This window comes from Saccoglossus kowalevskii, chromosome 15, assembly GCF_978046115.1.
Source record: "Saccoglossus kowalevskii chromosome 15, keSacKowa6.1, whole genome shotgun sequence".
In the NCBI taxonomy this organism is placed as follows: domain Eukaryota; kingdom Metazoa; phylum Hemichordata; class Enteropneusta; family Harrimaniidae; genus Saccoglossus; species Saccoglossus kowalevskii.
The window spans coordinates 1,685,455-1,710,075 of NC_140655.1; the positions used below are offsets into that span (position 1 = coordinate 1,685,455).

The window sequence follows — 24,621 nt, forward strand, 5'->3', positions numbered from 1 at the left end:
AATATATCATATCCACATGCAAATAAAATTAAGACTGAATATTTCATTTTCCAGAGTTTATTATCTGACATGCAAGGTTAGTATCAGGCAATTTTATTATTCCTTTAAACTCCCTGGGTAATGAAAAGTATCAACCTAGTAATGTTGCATATATTATTTAAACATTTTGCTGATGAGACCGAATATATTTTCTTGGAATTATTTGACCTATGTCAGATTTATTTATATGAAATATGTTTATATTTCATTTGACATGTCTGTAGAAAAAAAATTGCACTTTTTACTATTTTAGCATTTGTCATAGTTATTCAATTTTTGTAGTATTTTGTCATAAATTTTCAGATATGTAATTTGAATATTACTTGATTTTAGTGGCCAGGGTGCTCAGCATGTATCTATGGCAATGGATGGTAGTGGCCAGGGTGCTTGATATAGGAGAAAACATTGATATTATGTCTTAGAATCTTGTCAAAGATGAAACATGTTTCACACAATGTGCATGCTTAGATGCATTGTTCGGGAATTATATTGTTTATATTTGAAAAAACAGCCTAACAAGAAATACAATCACTGAAATTGGGATTGTAAACTGTTGCAGCTGCTTAATTATAAAACTAATGGAGACTGTATCTTACAAATATTCAGCAAACCATAAAGTAAATACAGTAGATTTTCATATACCCCACTAAACATATGTCACAAAACATGTCCATGTGTTCTTCAATCAAAGCATTCTGAATATGGATACATTGTATGTCAGTTACATGTAGTATTGGATAGTTATGTCAGGTTACATTTGTTTGACACACTGTGATTGGTGGGGTTTCAATTCGGTCAAAACCATCTCACAAATTACTGATTTGGAATTGCGATATATATGTACTCTACTATGCCAAAGCTTCCTTAATACTCTAATACAGTTTTATGATCGAAAGAAGTAATATTTTACAACAAATGCATTTTTTATGTACTTCTAATGTATACATTGCCATAGTTACATGTACAATAACTGACAATGAAATAAGGTTTGCCAGGTTGCTACATCAGATTGTAAGGCAATCCATCCATCCATCCATCCAGGCTGCAGTGGTTCTTGTTAGTCCAAATCAATGCATACAAGTCTCATATGAGCCATAAAAACCAAACTATGTGTTATGCAATTCATTTATTGTTCAGCATCTTTCATTTCCAGTTTTGCTGGAAAAACTGTTTTAGAATAAATACCCTTTTTAAAAAAACAATAGTTCTTTGTTGGGTCACTGATGGCATATGTAATATTACAAGTCCAATACAGACTGTTTTGGGTACACATGTGGGTTTGACATAAATTATCGAAGTTATTACAAAAGCAAATGACAGCTTAAACTATCCACTGTCCGAGTGTGTGTTTCGGGGCAGTGTCTTCCACTCGTGGGGGGGGGGGGGTCAATGACATTCTTCTCATAGTTGGTAATATGTATCCACAGATTATTCATCCAAATCATAATCACTTCCCACTAATTGACAATTATACAGCACCACTGATGGAGTCAGTATTTTCCTGCAATTATCTCTTAATAGATATTCAGATTATCATTCAGTCAGTGTGCACTATATAAATTGTTTGCAATAAATTGTAACTTGTTGGCAATGAATTAATATTTTAATATAAAGTCGTAAAAGCAACATGTAGTATTTATGACCACATACAGTCTCGCTGTAATGCAAATTTTAGCCGTCATTCGTTTTAGTAGTATTCATTTATCCAACATGCCAGCTCTATTAAGAACAAAAGTACTTTTTTGATCTGATATCTATTAAAGTGCTGGTCAGATTGTAATGAAACTTGGTAAATAGAAGCTCGGATGCACAGACTTTATTAGTTTTGGGTTAAAATATTGATGGTTTATTTATTTATTGCCTAATCTGCATAATGTAAAATACTTTATTTTCGCTTGGAGTTAATTTTTCGCTGAAAGAAATTGATTCAGTGAAAATAAAATCCAGCGAATATACCTTTTTTCTTATATTTTACATTCAACTTGTCAAAAATACAAAACGCCCAAAAAGTCTTTAAAGTGAAAACATTTACAGCTAAAATAAAGTAATACAGTAATTATTAATCAATTTTTTTCACCAGTATTTAGCATATTGATTACTTAATTTGCATCATCACATTTCAATGAAACTTTGTACATTAATGCTTTGGGGCATAAATTACAGATATTAGTTTAATGTTGAAACCATGCATATTGATCACCTATTTTTCATAAAAAAATCTGATTTAAACTAACTTGTGGTAGATGCGCTGTGGAATAAATCAGACTGCATATCACAGATTAGACTGGCGCAGTCTGGGCGATTAATTTGTTTTTGTACTTCAAATAAAATACAAAAATTCGCGAAATGGATTGTGATTGTGATGAATTAGAAATGACGACTACAACAAACTAGAATTTTAACGTCCCGCCATGTTATGTCTGCAGTGTGACCTTTACCATGTTCACCTCATTTTGCACGTGTTTCCGCGCCCACCTGTGGGCATTCATGAATATTTAATCGCAATAAATTGCCTGCAGAATAAACCAGTCGAGGTGATTTCGCGCTAACACCTCCGTTTCGCGATTTTTTTTTATTTTATTTAAACTACAATCAAAGAAAGCTTAGAAAGAACTCCCGTGTGCTGAGAGTATTGAATTAGGTAATTAATATCCAATTAAAACTAATCAGGTCTCTGCATAATCCTAGAAGATCTATGTAGCAAGTCTCATTGAAATATTACTACTTGATATATCAAAAGCTGAAAATTAATTAATTATGCTAATTAGGTAATTAATATGTACTCATATTACCCTGAAAACTATCATGGCCTGTGCAGTGTCCTATGACACCTATGTACCAAGTGTCATTGAAATGTGATGATTACTACTTGAAATATCAAAAGCTGAAAATTAATTAATTATGCAAATTAGGTAATTAATATCTACTGATATTACCCTAAAAACTCTCAGGTCTGTGCAGTGTCCTATGATATCTATGTACCAAATTTCATTGAAATGTGATGATTACTACTTGAAATATCAAAAGCTGAAAATTAATTAATTATGCTAATTAGGTAATTAATATCTACTGATATTACCCTAAAAACTATGAGGTTTGTGCAGTGTCCTATGATATCTATGTACCAAGTTTTATTGAAATGTGATGATTAGTACTTGAGATATCAGTGTAAAGGCCGAAAATTGATTAATCATTATGCAAATTAGGTAATTAATATTGCACAGATTTTTACCCAAAACTAATCAAATCTGCGCATTAGTTTGGAGCATCTGTGTGCCAAGTTTCATCAAAATCCAATGAGTGGTTTTTTTAGATATCAGTTACCATTGTGCTTAATGTCTGGAAAGGGGTAGGCAATTTGAGTTTATTTCTGTCTGATAAGGGGTAGAGGTTTCAAACAACCAGCTACAAACCCCTGTATTTTTACATTTTTGACTTCTTACCTGCAAGATTGAAACACTGGTACAAATTACTTCTCAAAACTGCTTACCACGAAACATACAACTTGCATATTTGGGGGGGGGGGGGGTTACATTTGAGCACATGAGCAGTACAGTACAACTATACATCGTTCAAATGTGAAAGCTTGCTGTGGGGCTGTGTCCATCTATTTAAATCCTTTTTTGTCCCAAGGATTACGGTACAAGACGAAATGTCAACAAGCCATGCATGGCACAGTCCCCGTTAGTTATCAAATTTAAGATAAATAGTTTTGTTTATAGTAATATAGCTGGAATATAACCATGTCAGGAATATGATTTTTTCAACATTCAAATGATTGACATTTGTATCTGATCATCAAACAAGTACTTGTCCATATTGAGAGATATTGCTCTGGAACAGCATTCAAAATCAGTCATTTTGAATACATGCAAATATATATAACATGATGTATAACGAATATATAAAATTTGAATATAATCAGTCAGAGCATTTAAGAGATATGGCTCTAGAAGCCCAATCATTAATACAAAATGGCCACCAGTCAGTCATTTTGAATCCAATCTGAAAAATAAAATGACGTGCATCAGGAACCTGTAATGTGTGTTATAAGTTTGAACAAAATCCATCCATAAATGCAAGAAATGCTTGATATTCCATGGATTTTTGACATGTATAATGAATATTAAAAATTTGAACATAATCAGTCAAAACAAGTCAAACATATGGGTCTGGAAACCCATTCATTAAAACAAAATGGCCGCCAGACAGCCATTTTGAATCTGATCTGAAAAATACAAGTCATGAATGACATAGCCTTCGCTTGTTGTCATTCTAAAGTTGCATGGACATAAATTGGCAAACGTGATTTCTAGGGCATTTTCAAGTTTATAGCACTCTCCATCCAGGTCAGCATTATTCTCAGCAAGGAAACCAGATAGCACCAAACCAGTACAACAGGTAAAATGACAAGGAAGTATACAAATCAGATCAGGCAGTGGATTATTTTCAATATCTCTAATAAGGACAAGATTTCTTCTCATACGACAATGATACAAATAAAGTGCAAAAATCCAGACAAATATTATCAAGTTTTTATTATCATACATTAATATTAACAAATCGTGTGAAATTTTATGTACAGAGAAACACATATTTATGCTTTGGTTGACAGAACTTCTCAAAGTAAAAAAAAAAGAGGACCTGCGAAACTTTATACAATTGTCAGACATGCAACAAATAGTACCGGTATGTTTTTGTAATACATGCAGTTCCAGTGGCTTTGTTTTCTGAGAAAAAAATTCTGGCTCTACCTGAAAAAAAAAAAAGAACCTTTAGTCCAAAGTAAGCAGAGGTTGTAGCATATGTGCTCCCATTGGCTGTTAGATTTAATTAAAAAAGATATTTGAGTCTTTTTAGTACGAAAAAATATTACTTAATAAATTTATACCAGCCAGAAAGAAATTGCAGTTCACACTGTACTATTTTAAACATGTTCTACCAAAGTCTAGGATGAACTAATTCACCAGTCTGTTTCCACTCTAATATGAACAGAACAGAACAAAAAAATTATGAATTATTATGCTAATTAGAGAATTAATATTAATCAAAATTAATCAGGCCTGTCTATTGTCCTAGAGCATTTATGTACCAAATTATATTCAAATGTGATGATCAGTAATTGAGATATCAGTGTTAATTAATTATGTTAATGAGGTGATTAATAAGCATAAATATTTACCAAAAACTAATTGGGTTTCTGCATAGTTCTCTTTAAAAGTTTCATTAAAATCCAATTTGTGGTTCTTTATATATCAGTGGAACATTATGCAAATTAGGTAATTAATATCCAATTAAAACTAATCAGTTGTTTGCATAATCCTAGAAGATCTATGTAGCAAGTCTCAATGAAATATGATGATTACTACTTGAAATATCAAAAGCTGAAAATTAAATCATTATGCAAATTAGCTAATTAATGTATACTGATATTACCCTAAAAACTATCAGGTCTGTGCAGTGTCCTATGACATCTATGTACAAAATTTCATTGAAATGTGGTGATTACTACTTGAAATATCAAAAGCTGAAAATTAATTAATTATGCAAATTAGGTAATTAATATATACTGATATTACCCTAAAAACTATCAGGTTTGTGCAGTGTCCTATGACATCTATGTACCAAGTTTTATTGAAATGTGATGATTAGTACTTGAGATATCAGTGGAAAAGCCGAAAATTGATTAATCATTATGCAAATTAGGTAATTAATATTGTACAGATTTTTACCCAAAACTGATCAAATCTGTGCATTAGTTTGGAGCATCTGTGTGCCAAGTTTCATCAAAATCCAATGAGTGGTTCTTTAGATATCAGTGCAACAGTCATGGAACAGCTAAAATCAGCTAATTATCATGCAAATTAGGTAATTAATATGCATGGATTTTTACCAAAACCTAATCAAATCTGCGCATTGGCCCAGAGCATCTATGCACCAAGTTTCATCAAAAACTGATGTATGGTTCTTGGGATATCAGTGGAACAGACGGACACACATACATACAGACACACTAACTGCAAAGACTCCCTTTTTGTGCTTCGCACACGGGAGTCAAAAATGGCGGTCATCTATCAAACTCTGAGAAGTGGTACTATGGGGGCCAGCCTGTAGAAGTGGTGTCATACTACAAATATAAAAGTAGGTATTGTATTTTCCTGCAGTGGTCTTCGGCAACTAACATTTTTGGCCCAACAAGCAAAAAAAACAATTTATTGCCCTATAAAACTTTTTTCAAAATTTTCGATTTATTGGTCTTGCCAATATTTACATACGCGGCAGAGATACGACAATTTAGAGCGAATCCAGAATTATGCATGCAGACGATTTCTAGGCATTTCAAACAGAGCTCCGAATAATAGTGTTTTGGGTGATTGTGGGAGATATCCCATTTACTTTCATACAGCAAAGCGGTGTGTGAAACACTGGGCGAAATTGGTCAATATGCCACCTTCCAGGTATCCACACAAATGTTGTATAACATAGAAAAGTCAGGATTGAGATCAAAGAAAACATGGGTAGCTGAAGTGAAAAACTTGTTATTTCTATGTAACTTAGATGAAAGGTGGCAGGAGGTTAAAATATCAATATATTTATGAATGTTTTTGTTGCATCGTGAATAGGTTGGGGTACAATGAATAAATTAGAAACTTACAGAGAATTCAAAACTACAATTACACCCGAGCATTATATATTTTCAGTTAATATCTTTAAACATAGAAGCTATTTATCAAGATTCCGTTGATCCGCTCATTGTTTGCTTATTGAAGCTAACCGAGAAAAAACAGAAAGATCAAAGGGTTTGTGCTCTCTGTGACTTGAACCAAATTGAAATATCATTTTCTTTTAGTCTGTACATTTTTAGCTTCGCTGTCGACTTTGTCGAGCGGAGCTTATCATATGAGTGATTGTCCGTTGTCCGTGTCAATGTTTTACTTTTTCGACTTCTTCTTGAAAACTACAAGCCTGAATGCTTTGATACTTGGTGTATATGTACCTTGGGTAGACCTCTCTTAGATTTGTTCATTTTGTCATATCTTTAATTCTTTAATTTTAGTGAATATTTTTGTCATTTTTGGTAAAAAGTGATATTTTCAACTTCTTGTTAAAAACAGCAAGTCCAATTGCTTTGATATTACATATATAGGTACTACATGTGGACCTCTCTCAGATTTGTTCATTTTGTAATGATATCGTCAATTCTCTAATTTTGGTGAATAATTTTGTCATTTTTGGTAAAAAGTGATATTTTCGACTTCTTGTTAAAAACCGCAAGTCCAATTGCTTTGATATTACATATATAGGTACTACATGTGGACCTCTCTCAGATTTGTTCATTTTGTCATGATATCTTTAATTCTTTAATTTTAGTGAATATTTTTGTCATTTTTGGTAAAAAGTGATATTTTCAACTTCTTGTTAAAAACAGCAAGTCCAATTGCTTTGATATTACATATATAGGTACTACATGTGGACCTCTTTCAGATTTGTTAATTTTGTTGTGAAATCTTCAATTTTGATGATTATTTTTGTCATTTTTGGTGAAAAGTGATATTTTTGACTTCTTGTTGAAAACCGCAAGTCTGATTGCTTTTATATTACATATATACGTACTACGTGTGGACTTCTTTCAGATTCATCCCGTTGCTTTTTATATATATATTGTTCATTTTCTAATATCTTCAGTTCTTTAATTGTAATGTGCATTGCTAACAGCGGAGCTATCTCAGCCGAGAGGCTGCTTGTTTACAAATCTCATAGACAAGTACTTACCGTATTTCTTTTATAACCCACCTACTTTTAATAAGTTCATTGACTAATGAAATCAGAAGATAAAAATATTCTGATGCGGCTTGCAGCTTTTGTATTTCAAGCCCTAAAGTTAAGGAGCGAAATTACAGAATTGTTGTAATATTAATGAGATTGTAAATGTACATATATATTATTTTGTTTTCAAATAAGCAACCTGTACAACTTTGTTGGGCCTATGGCCTTGATAAGTGAATAAAGACTCACTCACTAAAACAGTGCTTACGATATCACAGTTATGCATATTAATGAGGTTAGAAGCCCCCACCAAATGTACAAGATGTCACTTGACCTAGCCATGTGCCATTTGGGTGAAAGAATGCACATACAAAATTTGAGCCCAAGCAGACCAATACAACACATGTAATTGCACATTTTCATTTTAACAAATCATGCAGTGACTAAGTTTAATTTTTTTTTCATATGAAGCAAAGCCCAGACATATACAAAATATCTAGTTTGAAGCACCTCTAACAATTGCCCAAACTTTTGGTAATTTTTAACTAAAACCCAAGATGGCTGCTAAACCAAATGGAGCTATGGCCAGACATCTATATGCAAAGTATGAAGTTGCATATGAATATACCATATGACAGCATTTAGCTTGGTTTTGAAGAGATTTTCAAGCATTTTTTGGAGGGAAAAGATGGCTAGGGAAAAGTCACATGACCACTAAATTGTTACGATTACGTACACCATAAAAATATCTCTCTGCCTATACCCTCAGAAAGTGGTCAAATAGCCACTTCCGGTGCAATTTCAATCCAATATGGCTGCCAAACCAATCAAAATTCTGAAAGTAAGGTGCACCAGTTCACATTAGGGACTATCAGTATGGAGAATTCTCAAACGACTCGACGGGGGGAAAAAAAAAATTACCAAAGAAAAAAAACCCTGATAATATCCTTGGACCCCGAAATATCTTTAGAGGTAAAGCCTTACTCAAGACTATTTTATGTCTAGTTTGTCATAATAGTGTGCTTCACAATTTTTATGGTCCCAATCAGTTTTCAATGAAATGGCAACTTTCCATCAGTTAGCTTCCACATTGCATTTTCTTTTAAAATGAACTTTATCCCAGTAATGCATTCCAACAAGGAGTAAAATATCAAATGTAGAGTCTGCGCTATAATTTTATTCACAGCAAGTGTACGAGCATTTGCCAAACCAAGAGAGCAGCTGGAAGCTTTGATCTTGCAATTTTTTTTTTATGAAACTGGCATGAAGCAACAAACGTACAAAAGTGACTTACAACACTTAATTCTGACTTGATCATTTTCAATTTCTACACTGTGGGTTCATGAACAGTGAAGCTGCATCAGTTGACAGGCTGCTTGTTAGCTTTTGTATGTGAAGCACACAAGAGACTAGGAGTTAGGTGAGCCTGTAAGCACAATCTCAAACTTCTGAGCGGATTTTGATCACATTTATTACATTGACTTCGTTCATGTAGTAATTTACATATTCTCTCATTTCGTGCAAGCAAAATTTCTGAAAACCGAAACTGTCATAACAAATATACAGTGGGAGAAAACTCAAATTACAGCATGGGGACAACTTTGACAAGTATGCTCGACATGCCAGAGGGGAAATCAACCATCTTGAAACTGAATAAAATTAATTACTGTGCCACCGAAATAATCTTTTCACCATCAGACTATCTCTCGTCTGAAATGTTTTTGCACTTTTTTTTCTTATATTCTCCAATATTTCTGGAAATGAACTCCAATGCCAACAGATAAAATTTGAGTAAATTTTCAGTTTTTATTAAAAACAATTGGCTATTTTTGTCCCAATCGTCTGAAAGTGCAGACTATAAACATGACTATTGTGAATTTGTGAAAAAAAGAAAACTGGTGGTGAAAAGGTTAGTTATTTTGGACAAGTCTACGAAATGTACCAATGACAACTAGGTGAAATACAACAGAAGATTTCACTTTATTCATTTATTTATTTGTTTTGACCAGCAATGTAAAAATCACCAGCACAAATAATTTCGCAAACATATGCCCGAGATTAACTTTCATCTTCGTCATCTTCATCCTCATCCTGGTTGATCTGGAAGTAGCGCAGCTCATATGTATCTTTGTTGGACGCAACCACTCGTAACCAATCTCTCAGATTGTTCTTTTTCAGGTATTTCTTTGTCAAATACTTCAAATATCTAGTGAATAATAAATTAAGACAGTGTTACTACCTTCACCAATCAGTTCTCTAAGCCATATGCGAGCTTAAAAACTATTTTGGGAGCAGAAATACCTTGCACGGCCTCTTTTGTAGAGTTTTATGGGAAAATATCACAAGATGGTTGACAGGTGTATTGAATCATCAAAAGGAAAGCTTATTTAGTAAACAAGGGAAATGTACAGAAATGTTTAGTTAAGCCAAATAAAATTATTTTATCAATTTTTATGAAAATTATTTTATTGAACAAGATTCTGGGAGTATTTTTCAAATTGAAATATTCACACAGTACATATGACTGGCGAAGCCATTTTGGTGCGAAGAATTGGTCCAGTATGCAACTAGAAACAGTGCAGATTTAGAAGTATACTTGTTTAAAAACCACATACTGCTTATGACTCGTGCAAATCAAAACCCACAAGGGCAGTTTCTCACTCTCCTCCACACTATCACAGCCCTCTAAGTCTAAGAAGAAAATTTTAGTAGCCAAAATAAAAATTTAGTGACCAGGCCCAAAAAGTTAGTGGCCAGGCCCAAAAAGTTAGTGGCCAGACCTAAAAATGTAGTGGCCAAAACCAATGACAATATTACACAATGACATAGTGGTTTGTATCATATATTTAATGTGGTTTTCCTGCAACAGAAAGTACATTACAATGTACTGTATTTGTTTACTGTATCATTCAACGCTTTCCTACCTTGTGTTATTATACGAGTAGTAGGGGAATTTACCGGCGACTGACCAACTATGCCGATCCCACTTTAGGTCATTTTTTATTATTCAGGAAACGTTCCGAGCGCCTGTGTCAAATACGAGCCATGAAAATTGTTTTAACCAATCCTTCTGGAATTTACTACTTGTTTTTCCAGTTTCTTCTCGAATTTGATCAGATGCCTGGCACTCGACAACTTCCCCTGTGTCTGTGGCATCATCTGGCACTCTACACCGATGCTTTGATGCGTTACTAAAAAAACGACTCAATTGTCTGACGTTTCATTTCAAAACAACCATCATGGACGTATATAGACACATGCGCATGCGCGCGCAATGGATTATGGGTAAATAAGCGCCACCAAGCATTCAAACTATGCAAAACCTTATTCTCAGTAGGAGTGTACTGGTCGCCAACGGAATTTCCTTGAGTCGCCTTTTGGCGACCTGGAAAATATTTTTAGTTGCCAATTAATGAATTTACTCGCATTGGCGACCATTTTAGTCGTTACTTAGAGGGCTGCATCAACCTCTTTCTTCTGGTTGCTGTACACAGGTTTGACAGTTCATGCCTACTGAATTGCTTAGGCTGCTATACCCAACTAGCTAGCTAGCTGTCAAAACATTTATATTCCTTACCTCTTAGAAAATGCTATATCAGCAGTAACAATAAGTTTACTCTTGTTGCGTTCAATACTGACATTATTTCCAAGGTTACCAGTTTTACCATCTACCTTTATTCTTTCCGTCAAGAACTGCTCCTGATAAGAATAACAAAAGAAGAGGTGAGGGAAGGGTCCCCTAACCTCAACATTCAGGGAAGGAGACCCTGACTGTTACAACTAGGGAAGAAAGCCCTAGTGCAGTGTTGCTACATTAATATCAAATGATCCTCAAGATGAATTTATACACTAAGCCTACAATATCGTTAGCTATAGCTTAATTGACAGACCATCCTGCTGACCGTCTATTGTTTGCAAGTACTGTCAGCCAATTAGATGACAATATTCAAAAAATCACAAAATCAAAGTAAAATAATAAAATTAAAAGGCATTAATAACAAAAGTAACAAGTCATTGAAAATGACACAGTCCCCGTTAAGTTCTCTTTGTGCTCGTCATATTAAAGCGGAGGGGTTGTCACGAGCGTGTCCTTGAAACTTGAGTTCCAAGTGGCGTATACAACAGATTGTTTATTTACATCAAAACACGTGTTTTGTGTCATAGTAATATGGCCAAAATAAAAACAGCTGTTATTCAGCCATCTTTGATCTGATTATGAAACACACTGATATGTATGATGTATGTGCCAAATACGAATGAAAATGGTACATAAATTGTGGAAGTAGTAAGGCCAAAAAGTCAGATGGCTGTCAATCGGCCATCCTTGACCAGATTTTGAAACAAATTGACATGGACATGCATCCTAACATGTATAAAGTACATGTATGTGCCAAATTTGAATGAAAACTGACAGAGCACGTCCAAGATACCACATAAAAAAACAAAAACAAGATGCCTGCCAGTCGACCATCTTTGATCCAATTGTGAAATAAATCGTCATGGACATGTATCCTAACATATATAATCTACTGTAGAATACTTTATTTTCGCTTGGAATTAATTTTCGCTATTTTCGCTGAAGGAATGATTCAGTGAAAATAAAATCCAGCGAATATACCCTTTTTCCTATATTTTACATTAAACCCATCAAAAATCAGTGAAAATAAATTCTATACAAAACACCCAAAAAGTCTTTTCAGCGAAAATAAATTCCAGCGAAAATAAAGTATTTCACAGTATGTACCAAGCTTGAATGACAACTGACAAAGCATGTCCAAAATACAACATTTTCAAAAAACAAGATGGCTGCCAGTCGGCCATTTTGAATCGAATCGCTAAACCACTGCATGTGTATATGTCCCACATAAGGTACTAGGCACATGCAAAGAATGAACGGAATTGGTCCACAGGATTCTGAAATATGACGTTGGATAGACTGACGCACGGACAGACGGACACACGGACGGACAGACTCAGGAACTCACAGACGGTCGGGGACATGTATCCTAACAAAGCATGTCCAAAATACAACATTTTCAAAAAACAAGATGGCTGCCAGTCGGCCATCTTTGATCCAATTGTGAAATAAATCATAATGGACATGCATTCTAACATGTATAATCTATGTACCAAGTTTGAATGAAAACTGACAAAGCATGTCCAAAATACAACATTTTCAAAAAACAAGATGACTGCCAGTCGGCCATTTTGAATCGAATTGCTAAACCACTGTATGTGCATATGTCCCACATAAAGTACTAGGCACATGCAAAGAATGAACAGAATCGGTCCAAGGGATTCTGAGATATGACTCCGGACGGACGCACATCGAATTATAAGTCCCTGTTTTCGGACTACGTCCGAACGGGGACTAATAAAAAATTAAAATTAAAATAAGTTTATAGCCAAAATAATTAAAGCCCATACACTGCATCAGATTTTAATCAGATTGTATTCTAATTTGACTGATTATTCAACGACAGCAACTGTCAATCGTTGATTAAATATAGATAGTCCTAATCTTTTGTTTATGTGTTACTGATTTGAGCTGTGTAAAGTGAAATAATTCATTTCTGGTGACAAGGCATCTTGTTGGAATCCGAATTCAAGTCGGGTATACTAGTATGCATAGTTCATTCAAGTGTCACCGTCTATGCTGCAAATGTTCAATAAATACAGTACTCATTCCGCCCAACCTCCCGCTTTTATCGCTTTTTTTCTGACCGCTTATCGCTTAATTTTAGACCACTCGCTGCTTTCCGACCGGAAACCAACCACTTTTTTTCCCCCGCTCGCTCTTTCCTGCTATGGCTGGCTTCAGAAACATCGTCCGCTTGCCAACCGACCGCTGGAGTAACAATGATCGTACATTGTATGTATAAACTTAAGTTTTTATTCGTAATAAATTCAAGTTTTAATGACGATTCAAAACACAACGCCTATTGCTTCTCTGTTTTGGAACAAAGATGCCTTCAAATCACTTGACACATTGTAACGTTTGCTAGGCAAGTCAAACTGCGACCTGTATTTACATATTTACGTCCTTGTGTGTAGTTCAAGCAGCTATATGACTGGTCAATCGCGATATGTATTGAGTACTAGTATTTGTGTGTTGTGTGTGTGTTTCTGTGTGTGATTTTGACTAAATTTATTCCGAACGGCGCTCAAAATAATTTGACACTTTGTTATTTGCGAACGCAACTCACACTATGACCCTAACGCAATTTGCATAAGTAATACGAATGCTGTAGTTCAGAAAATCTATTAGTTAACTTTTGCTCGTGTCTGGGTGCGCAAAACAAAACTGCACATATAAATATCGCATAGCTGAATTTCTACAAATCAATTGGACTTAAACTACTAGTATAATGACTGTGACGATTAATCGCTTGTCTGAGTATATGCGGCGACGAACTATTGGATTGGCAGCAGCCGGACGAAAAATGACAGATCTCGTAACAGTTAATTTGTTGAGGAAAACAAAACAAACTCAGCCAGTGATACATTTTGAAAACAAAAATACAAAATAAACGCAATCAGAGGCGCCGACCACGCGTGTTGGAAATAAATAACACGTGTTGTGACAGTCTCACCAAACTCTTTCACTCGCGCAATATAATTGTTATTTCCCAAAGCAATTATATTTAATACATTGACGAAAAACACCGCAAGAAAAATGTAAATCAGGCTTGTAATTACTAGTAACTCTACTTGAACGCAATGTTGATCACTGTAAAAGTGGATAAATTCGAACCGTCATCAAATTTAAAATTCAAGCAATCTCGTTGAATGTCAAAAATAAACTCGATGTTTAGAAAGACAAAAACATATTTGAGTGCAAAAAAAGTTAGCAGCAAAGAACGAGAAGTGCGTGTGGGAAAGCGATGAGTGAACTCTAAGAAAATTATGCTGATGTGAGAACAAGCCATATACCCGCGGAGTACTCGCTAAAACATCGAGAAAATGTGACATTTTAAAGGGCACCCTTACAAATAATGTCTGCGATTGTGTGAGCATGATAACGTGCAAACAAGGAACAGAGCTCGTGGACCACCAAGGAAAATTAGCAACGACGCAGTTAAATGTATACGGCTGTTGAAAACAGACTCCTACGATCTCATATAAGCAGGTTCACGTGGATGTGTCATTTTCAACTATTACCAACAACGCTATGATAATAAATTTTTCTAAGACGCGGCAAACCCTGCTCATGACCGTCGTCGAGATGCAGGTGTGATTCCTCTTAACAACGCGTTCTATTTATTTCCAAAGCGTGTGGTCGGCACCTTTGATTGCGTTTATTTTGTTCTTTTATTCACATAATCTATCACTGGCAGCATTTGTTTTGTCGCGTCTCACAACTTAATGTCCAAGCTGACTTTGTTTTGGCTGTAAGTGAACTACGTACAGCTCATGAAAGTATTTCGCCAAGAGTTCGCAAAAAACGGAACACCCTGCAAAATTTGAATCCTTTATTTTATTACAAGACATTGGGCGCAATAATAAAAACCATAATTGTAATTCAACAAGTTTATGTATCGTGTTAGTCCGCTTGCCAGCCGCCTAGTTAAAGAACGCGATCTCCATTGATGTCGGCTTCGACAACTTCGGACAAGTAAGATGGGCGTTGGCCGACATTACATTTGCAAGTATTGTATTTGTTTGACAAATTGTACACTACAGTCATTCTATCTACAATCAATCAAATTTTTTTTCAGAGTCTTACTATTCCTGCAGATATTCTTCAATTGTTATAGGTGCCACGGATTTTAACATAACTACAACTTGACCCGTGTTAAACTCAAACCATGCGTGCATGACAACCGTCACCCGACACACAGTTACTCAACGAATACCGTACTCTACAGTAGACATTTTTCGCTCTCCACCAAAAATAGAATGGTTTTATTTCATATTAGTTGTACCTGTGTCAGTGCCGTATTTGATTTCACATGTTTGGTTCAATCTTGTTTATGGTGGACATTATTACTACGTGTATGTATTATTACCAATTTTATAGTATGGCCGTGTGATCCACAGCATTTTTTCAATGGTCGTTTATAAATTTGATTGTATTTATTCTTATTTTAACATCATAAAAACAAAAATAATACACTTGTACATGAAACAGTAGGTAATGAACTGTAAATGCGGGCGGTTGCGCCGTCAGGCGAGCAAGCGATTGGGTGAGCAGACACTTCCGGATTTGCGTGGTCGGGAAAAAAAAAGCGGAATTTGCGCGGTCGGGAGGTTGGGCGAAATGAGTACTGTATACTCAGACATATATTACGTTGCGTAGAGTAAACCTCTGGTCTCTGAGCGATCACTTTTTACCTCTGACAACTAAGAGAACTGTATATTCAAATAATATTTATGTTGATTGTCCAGGTGAAACGAAACACATTCGTTCACGGATTTGACCTACATGTATTATCTTCCATGACCTCAGCGGCTTGGATCGATCATCAGGTTGTAATATTTTTTTATCGTATGGGAAATGGTCAGTTTCGTGTCACATATTCACGTGTTCGTGCCTATTGCCAGTGATCATGTTTTTTTTCTTATTACATTGGCTAGGCAACGCAAAGACGAAAGAACATCAGTGGCGACATTGTTTACATTTATAGTGGAACTTGCTACAAAATATCAAATAGGTTCCCACGCAATTTTGAATTTGGATTGAGGTCTTTCACAGACATTGAGCCGAGAAAATAAGAATTGTGAAACTGCTCAAGATTTTTTTCGCAGCCACAGGTTATAGTCTATTTTTTTGGCAAACTAAAAAGAATTCCAAACTATGCCGGTCTAGTCAAACACAAGAATGCGTAAATGTGCATTTTTATCGGATATATATCAATTTGGCCTGAAATTCAGTCACGGCAAAACTTGGCCGAGCAATATTACAACAAAATTTACTCTGTCCGTACGTGGGTGAAGGTTGTTGAATAAATAAAAAGGTACATTGAGTATATATATCATAACTACAGGCAAAATTGTTAGGAATGGTTTATGAATGCCGTTTATCGTTGATAAGTTGATTTCAACTACAGACACTTTATATTCTGTCTGGTTTTGACAACCTCATGCCCAATAAAGCTCGTTTATGTTTTTTTCCTGTAATTCATTCCATTGTACTCTCTAACATAAACAACGCACTCGTGGAGTTTATTTCACCTCATATGCAAAGTAGGCATTTTGAAAACGATGTGGGTGGAGCTTACAGTGCCAGCAAATTCGAAACTTGACGCTTTTGAAACCCATTTTCCCTGCAAAAGTAAATGTTCTACCTGTCAAATTCTTTACTATTTTTATTTATGGCTTCCCTGAACATTCATGGCGCCACTCACGTTTGAAAAATAGAAAATATAATGCAATGAATCACTGTTTCTCATGTTTTTGTGGAGCTTTTAATCACCGAGGGAGGGTGACTACATTTGAATAAAAAACGGCCGCGCCTGTTTATATACCATGTCAGTCTTTAACTAGTTTAGTTGTGAAAAAACTGTTTGTTATTTTGATTAAACAGATATCTTATGTCAGATATGCCAACCAAGTACTAGTAATCAACTATCCATTTCTCACCTTGAAATATCAAAATTCCAAGAGCATGAGGAGATATTACCAGCACCGTAATGTCCACTCCTACCAAACACTAACTTCAATCCAATCCTACCCAACCCCAACACTTTTTTGGCTTCTTTGGTTGTCATGATGCATTTGTGTAGTTGGGTAATGTCAAAGCGATAAATTGTTGTCCAGGCATGCATTGAATCATGCTGTTTTTCACCGACTTGAATTGACAGCTTGAAACGCCCAACTTGAAAAGGATTAAATATTTCAAGTGTTTCTCAACTTACAAAGTTGGCTGCATCCATGATTCCATCTTCCACAGGATGTGCACAATCTATTACAAACTTCAAAGTTAGCTTCTTCTTCTTACCCTTACCACCACTCCCACCTGATGGCTTGCTAACTTTCTTAACCTGTTTCTAAAACAAACAGCATATTGTATTAGTGTGCTATATAATAATAAACTTACTTTAAATCCATATAAAAACATTATTTGCTTTTTTAGGAAGGAGCGGATATAAACTAAAAGTCGCATTTGGTACATCCTAAATTATAACATTACTGAATTGAACCATCCAAATATTACTCAATATACCCAAGCACATGTAGTACAATAGAGCAAACTGTCAAAAACCATGAGAGAAACGTGCCAACATTTGGGGACGCTCAATCAGTTTCCGCTTTTTAAAATTTTTGATACTTTTGTTGAGATGGCAGACAAAAGAGACTATGATGTAGAATAGGCAGAACTTGAACTGCAAGTTCCGCCTTCTTGAGAATTGTCATATTTTGTCTGAAATGTGTAGACAAATATATACAATTTATACATTTTCCACTTGCATGGTGTCTTATCAGCACTCGTAATTGGGTTGGACAAGATGTTTTGTATTTTGAGGTATGATTCTCGCCAGCTAAGTTGCTGAATGGTTAGCTCCGCAATGGATTATGCATACTCATGACTGACATTTGGCACCCTCACAAGCACCAGGAGTGCAAGTTTTGTCTGCTCTATGCATGCGCAGATTGACAAAACTTGAAGTCTGGTATCGCAACGAGCAGAAATTGTCATATTTTGTCATAAATGCGTGAAATTTGGAAAAATACACAATTTAATAGTATATGTAATCGGTCAACATCTTCCAACAGCCCAGTGTCTTATTTTGTATTTTGGGCTTAAGAAATGTGTGCATGTTGTTTCCTCAGTTTTCTATATATATATATCAGAGGTACATAACTTGGGGTTTGCAACTCGCATAGTACTGTATGGTGACATCATGTCAAGATCCCAGTTAGTCCGAACCCACGACACCGTTGGAGGCGTGGCCTGTTCAGCATTTGTCAACAACCAATCACAAGACTGGTTACGAACCAGTTAAGCAAGGCTAACCGAGTCGTGACCTCGATGTGGTTCGTAACCAGTCTTGTGATTGGTTGTTGACAAATGCTGAACAAGCCACGCCTCCAACTGTGCCGCGCGTTCGGGCAAACCGTTAGGAATTCCTAAATGGAGTAAATTTGTGTAGTTTTCTTGATTTATTCTGCAGATATCGGTAAAATGTAGGTAGGGCTTTGGCGAAATTTGAAGAAGCAACTAATATTCTTCAACCTGGTATTTTTTTTATATTTTATTTTTCATTCCTTTCGTCTGTTTTTTCGAGTTTAAAAAATGTGAGCTGGCTGGAGCCTTCATTCCTTGTCTATTTCTTACACTAGATACCAGCCGATACCCCCCCCCCCCTGCTCATAGAGACTACGTATTACAGTTGATTATAGTTCCTGGGCTCCCTGTGGGCTGATCGGCCAGAAACAAGTATTTGTGATTTTCAGGGTTTTGAAGCGTGGATACTATTTTATTTATATAATTTGAGCAAGGGTGAGGGTCCTGTACCGGAACAGTCGTTCCACCCCATAGACGTCCATGTAATGACACGAATAGATGTCAGGCTTCTGTGGTCCGAACATATATTAAAAGTGGTGTTCTTGTAACAAGACTATAACACACCCTTTTATCACACCAACGACAGTTAATTTCTATAAATTACACGTCTCCGATACCTAAAGCCTGCTTGTCTGGCACAGGTAGACATGCCTTCCACCCCGGTAGATTTTTTTCTAAACCTTATGGATAAGTCGATATACTAGAACACGTGTTCACCCAGCGCGATGTTTGCCCTCCCAAGATTTACAAACTATAAAAATACATTGTTTTTTCCGCGAGTGGGCTTTCCTGCTATATAAATCAAATCTACATACATTCAAAACCCATTATGGAGTAAAACAGAAAAAAAAGACATTGAAAAAGATGAAATTCTGCATGAAATTGCGGGAGGACACAAAACTTACTGGTGGCATGTTGGAAATTCACGAGAAAGAGGCCAGAATTACTTTGCTGGGGGTATCTATTCGGCTATTTTCGGCATCTCCGAGTTAGTTCATATTTAAAAGAAAAAAGAAAAATCTAAACTTACTTGATCTTTCAGCTTAATTTGTATGTATTCATTTTATAGCCAAGACTACAATTTTGTTTAATTTCAATGAAAAAAACAAAAATATCATTTTGCACACTTTCCCGACGTTTTACGAAAACAGCCGCAAAGCATGATTGGAAAGGTCAATTCCAATATGGCGGCAGTTTTATGTTGACCTGCTTTGAATGGAGAATCGATTTCGTTTTACTGACAGCTTCGTTTCTGGTAAGTTATTCTATGTTCATCCTACTCAGTAATAAATATATCATTGACGATGAAATCATGACAATAAGTTGCACGAGAATTGTGAGACATTCTGCGACTTTATGGTTGTATTCAACGACCAACAAATGGGTATGTATTGTTATCCGGGATTTGAAAAATTATTATCGTGATTTATTTGTTTGTAGTTTGTACTACAGCACGCTTTTGATTATTCCCGTCATAAATGACAATGTTGCAGACGACTGTAGTATGTGGTGTAGTGGTAAAACGATTGTGACGGGTCATGTCTACCATTCAATTGACAAGTGGTTTTATACACATGTAAAATAGATGTACAAATACAATAGCAAGGATTTATAGTGTGTGATGTGATGAAGATCACTTGTGATTTGAAATAATCACTTGAATTGCAATATGATCTCAAAAGCCTAATGTAAATTTAATAGTGGGCCTGTGAATAAACTGGTTCATGTTTATCACAGACCATTTTTGGTAGTGCTCTTGCTTATTCGCAAAGCTTGTGATATGTGCTTTTTATGTTTTTTGATACAACAATAATCTTGCTCATTTCCATTAATGCAGTCGAACACCCACTGATGTTCTGTAATTAGTTATAACTATGTTTGATTAAGACACATGAACACTTCTTGACTTCTTGTGAGATCAGATCATTATTGCATATCATTTTACATGGTTATGAAAGTTGAATACAATAACCTTATAAATCCTTGATGTAGATAATACAGAGAAGGATAGAGGGCTTGGAAACATTTTAAAAATATTATTTTTTCTAAAAATCAAAATTGCTGTGTCATATGAATGCACATGTGCTCATTATGGACGTAGACAATGGTGAACTTTTAAGCCAATCACTATTAAATATTTAAATTTGAATGTTTGTCTGCCTTCATTGTACCGGTAATTCATGATTTTGTTGATGTTTTGAGCAATGACTCTCATCTACAATATTATTTGAAAAAATCCGCTAACATGTTGAAAAGGACTGTGGAGTTGCCATATTAATCATCTGCTAATTATCGAAGAATTGTCAGTTTTTGATTAATACCAGATGGATTCGAGTCTGACATTGGTTTTCTTGGAGATTAAATTCTTAAATTATTGGAAAGCTTTCAAAGTTATAGATTGATATAAGACAGCATTGTGTTCTGGTCTTTTGGTTTTTTTGGAGGTTTAAAATTTCAAATAATTATCATAGTTTTTGATCAATGGGAGTGGTATCTGACATTAGTTTTTGTGAAGGCTTGAATTCTCAGTTAATTGTTAGTTTTATTATTAGTCCCCGTTCGGACGAAGTCGAAAACAAGGACTTATAATTCGGTCTCCGTGTGTCCGTGCGTCCGTCCGGAGTCATATCTCAGAATCCCTTTGCATGTGCCTAGTACCTTATGTGGGACATATGCACATGCAGTGGTTTAGCGATTCGATTCAAAATGGCCGACTGGCAGCCATCTTGTTTTTTGAAAATGTTGTATTTTGGACATGCTTTGTCAGTTGTCATTCAAACTTGGTACATAGATTATACATGTTAGGATACATGTCCATGACGATTTATTTCGCAATTGGATCAAAGATGGTCGACTGGCAGGCATCTTGTTTTTGTGTTTTTATGCGGTATCTTGGACGTGCTCTGTCAGTTTTCATTCAAATTTGGCACATACATGTACTTTATACATGTTAGGATGCATGTCCATGACAATTTGTTTCAAAATCTGGTCAAGGATGGCCGATTGACAGCCATCTGACTTTTTGGCCTTACTACTATATTTCCACAATTTATGTACCATTTTCATTCGTATTTGGCACATACATCGGCACAGATCTAGAAGCAGTACCTACACACGAATTGGTGACGTCATAAAATACATGACCTTCAATCGGGGTCGTTTCCTCGGTATATACGAATTGGTATATACAAATTACAATAACGATACTTACACATTACACATAAGGTAAAACAAATCACGTGACAATATAATGATAATAACGGTAATAAATCCTAGCTTAACAGTTGAACAGAACGCTCATATAGTCAGTCGGGTGACGCCGAGGGTCACTAACTGTGTTGCAAAATGGCGTGTGGTTGAAACTGGGTCATGGCGTGACGGGTGAGGAAGACACCATTAAACACTCAAAATCACAATAAAACGGGGGAAGTGGTTGCATATTACGGCGTAGCCAACATGGGAAATAAAAAAACGCCCAATACAAACGACATGGGTTCGAATCACACTAGATACACACTCACCAGAACCGAAGCAATCAGAAACCAGCAATCGTTTTGGCTTTTCCGTTCAACTCATCGGAACACTGGAGTAGTTAGAAAAATGAACACCACTTAACGACCAACGGTACACAAGCGTGCTATCAAAATAAAACAAAATTAGCTTGAAAAGACAGTGGGTTCGAGTCCCGCTCAGAGCTACCGTAAAAACATAAATCAAATACTAGTAAACTGAAATCTCTCAAACCGTAAACAAGTAAACAAAGAACGTCGCAAAAAAATAATAAACCTCACAAAACTCCACCATACAAAACTGAATGAATAAATAATAAAATAACTAACATCTTAAACTGGACGACGCGCAATTTGTTCAACAGTTTCCAGATTGTGACAAGAGATAAACAAGACCCAAGTCAAGGTAAGTTTTGTTAAAGTGTCGATGGCGTTCCCTATATTACAAAAACAATTCAGGCAGCAGACGAATATCTTCTGTGGTGTTGTTGAATTTATACTGTGTCTGCGGAATTGTTGATTGAGGGTTCGAAGCCAGCAGTTAACATTTTGTTAGAAAGTTTCACAATTAAATCAAATATCAAATGATACCAATATATTTATTTCATTATTTTAACAACTTGCAATGGTGGAAGTTGGTCAAACACGAGTTCTTACACCTAAATAAGTATCAAATATTTGTCGACACATTTATTCTCTCAACCTTGTAGAGGTGGAAATTAATTAAACAACAGGTATTTACTCACAAATATAATGGTCAATATTTGTCCATACATTCATTCTGTCAATTTAAGAACTTGTAATTGTTGGAATTAATCAAATGAGAGTTGTCTACACCAAAATAAGTTTCAAATACTTGTCCATACATTTATTCTCTCAATTTAACAACTTGTAATGGTGTAAAATTATTAAATGAGAGTTGTCTACACCAAAATAAGTCTAAAATATTTGTCCACACATTTATTCTCTCTATTTAACAATTTGTAATTTGTGGAAGTAAATTAAATGCAACTTTTCTACACCAAAATAAGTCTAAAATATTTGTCCACACATTTAGTCTCTCAATTTAACAACTTGTAATTGTGGGAATTAATCAAACACGAGTTGTTTACACCAAAATAAGTCTCAAATATTAGTCCATACATTTATTCTCTCAATTTAACAACTTGTAATGGTGTAAAATAATTAAACGAGAGCTGTCTACACCAAAATAAGTCTAAAATATTTGTCCGCACACTTATTCTCTCAATTTAACAACTTGTAATGGTGTAAAATAATTAAACGAGAGCTGTCTACACCAAAATAAGTCTAAAATATTTGTCCATACATTTATTCTCTCAATTTAACAACTTGTAATGGTGTAAAATAATTAAACGAGAGCTGTCTACACCAAAATAAGTCTAAAATATTTGTCCGCACTTTTATTCTCTCAATTTAAAAACTTGTAATTGTGGGAATTAATCAAACGAGAGCTGTCTACACCAAAATAAGTCTAAAATATTTGTCCGCACACTTATTCTCTCAATTTAACAACATGTAATTGTGGGAATTAATCAAACGTGAGTTGTTTACATCAAACTAATATTTGTTGAGACATTTATTCTCTCAATTTAACAACTTGTAATGGTGTAAAATAATTAAACGAGAGTTGTCTACACCAAAATTAATCTCAAATATTTGTCCACACATTTATTGTCGCAATTTAACCACTTGTTAATAGTGGAAATTACTTAAACGCGACTTGTTTAATCAGTTGACATCAATGCAACTTACCCGCAGACAGTGCACAACAGAGTATCATTATTGAGCAATTATAAACAGGAACGTGTCTTGGCATTAGGGTTAGGGTCGGGTCAGGTATGGGCAACGCAAATGGCAAACACCCAATTGGCAAAATGTACACTAACGGGTTATGGCATGCATATAGTTTACACAAGTAAAAACACAAAATTGGCAATTTTTTGGACAATTGTAACTCAATAATAGAAATGTGTTGTATTTTTATATATATACACACTATATAGTCTTATCAAATGCAAACACATCCAGTCAATCCATTGTGGTCTTGTGGGTCAGTTCTCTACATAGTGATCAGGAGGACCTGGGTTCAATTCCCTTGCCTGCCCACCTTTTTCTCGCAAACACCATTTGGCAATAAAGCTAAATATGACAACAAATTATTTAGTTTGCATGACTACCCACATAGCTCAGTTGATTTGTACTATGTCAGCAATGTGAGCGATCGCTGGTTCGAATCCAGTATGTTTAGTTAGATTTTTGAATGCTAGTGAAGACAGT

At 35.2% G+C, this 24,621-nt stretch overlaps 2 protein-coding genes across 7 annotated transcripts in view; one reads left to right on the plus strand and one right to left on the minus strand.

The window, feature by feature from the left end:
- Positions 1–9,762: 9,762 nt before the first annotated feature.
- Positions 9,763–19,797, minus strand: LOC100372346 (large ribosomal subunit protein eL22-like). Of its 2 annotated transcripts, none has more exons than XM_085508607.1 (4): positions 19,720–19,797; positions 17,664–17,795; positions 11,384–11,505; positions 9,763–10,012 (listed from the first exon to the last, which is right to left on the minus strand). In XM_085508607.1, the coding sequence occupies exons 1-4, from the start codon at positions 19,726–19,728 to the stop codon at positions 9,865–9,867; spliced, it is 411 nt and encodes a 136-aa protein (XP_085364733.1). In that variant the 5' UTR covers positions 19,729–19,797; the 3' UTR covers positions 9,763–9,864. The 2 variants fall into 2 exon arrangements, with proteins under 2 accessions (XP_085364733.1, XP_085364734.1); XM_085508608.1 differs by having other exon boundaries at positions 17,664–17,789; positions 19,720–19,762.
- A 156-nt stretch (positions 19,798–19,953) lies between these two features.
- The window catches only part of LOC102804909 (uncharacterized), a 52,606-nt gene continuing 47,938 nt past the window's right edge, over positions 19,954–24,621 (plus strand). For 4 of the 5 annotated variants that reach the window (XM_085508606.1, XM_085508601.1, XM_085508602.1 and 1 more), the window contains exon 1: positions 19,981–20,069. Coding sequence is in view for 1 of the 5 variants with exons in the window: in XM_085508605.1 (XP_085364731.1) it covers positions 20,030–20,069 (40 nt within the window). In the remaining 4 variants the exon portion in view is untranslated. Of the gene's footprint in view, positions 20,070–24,621 lie in introns of all 5 variants that reach the window. The other variant, XM_085508605.1, reaches the window with a different exon arrangement.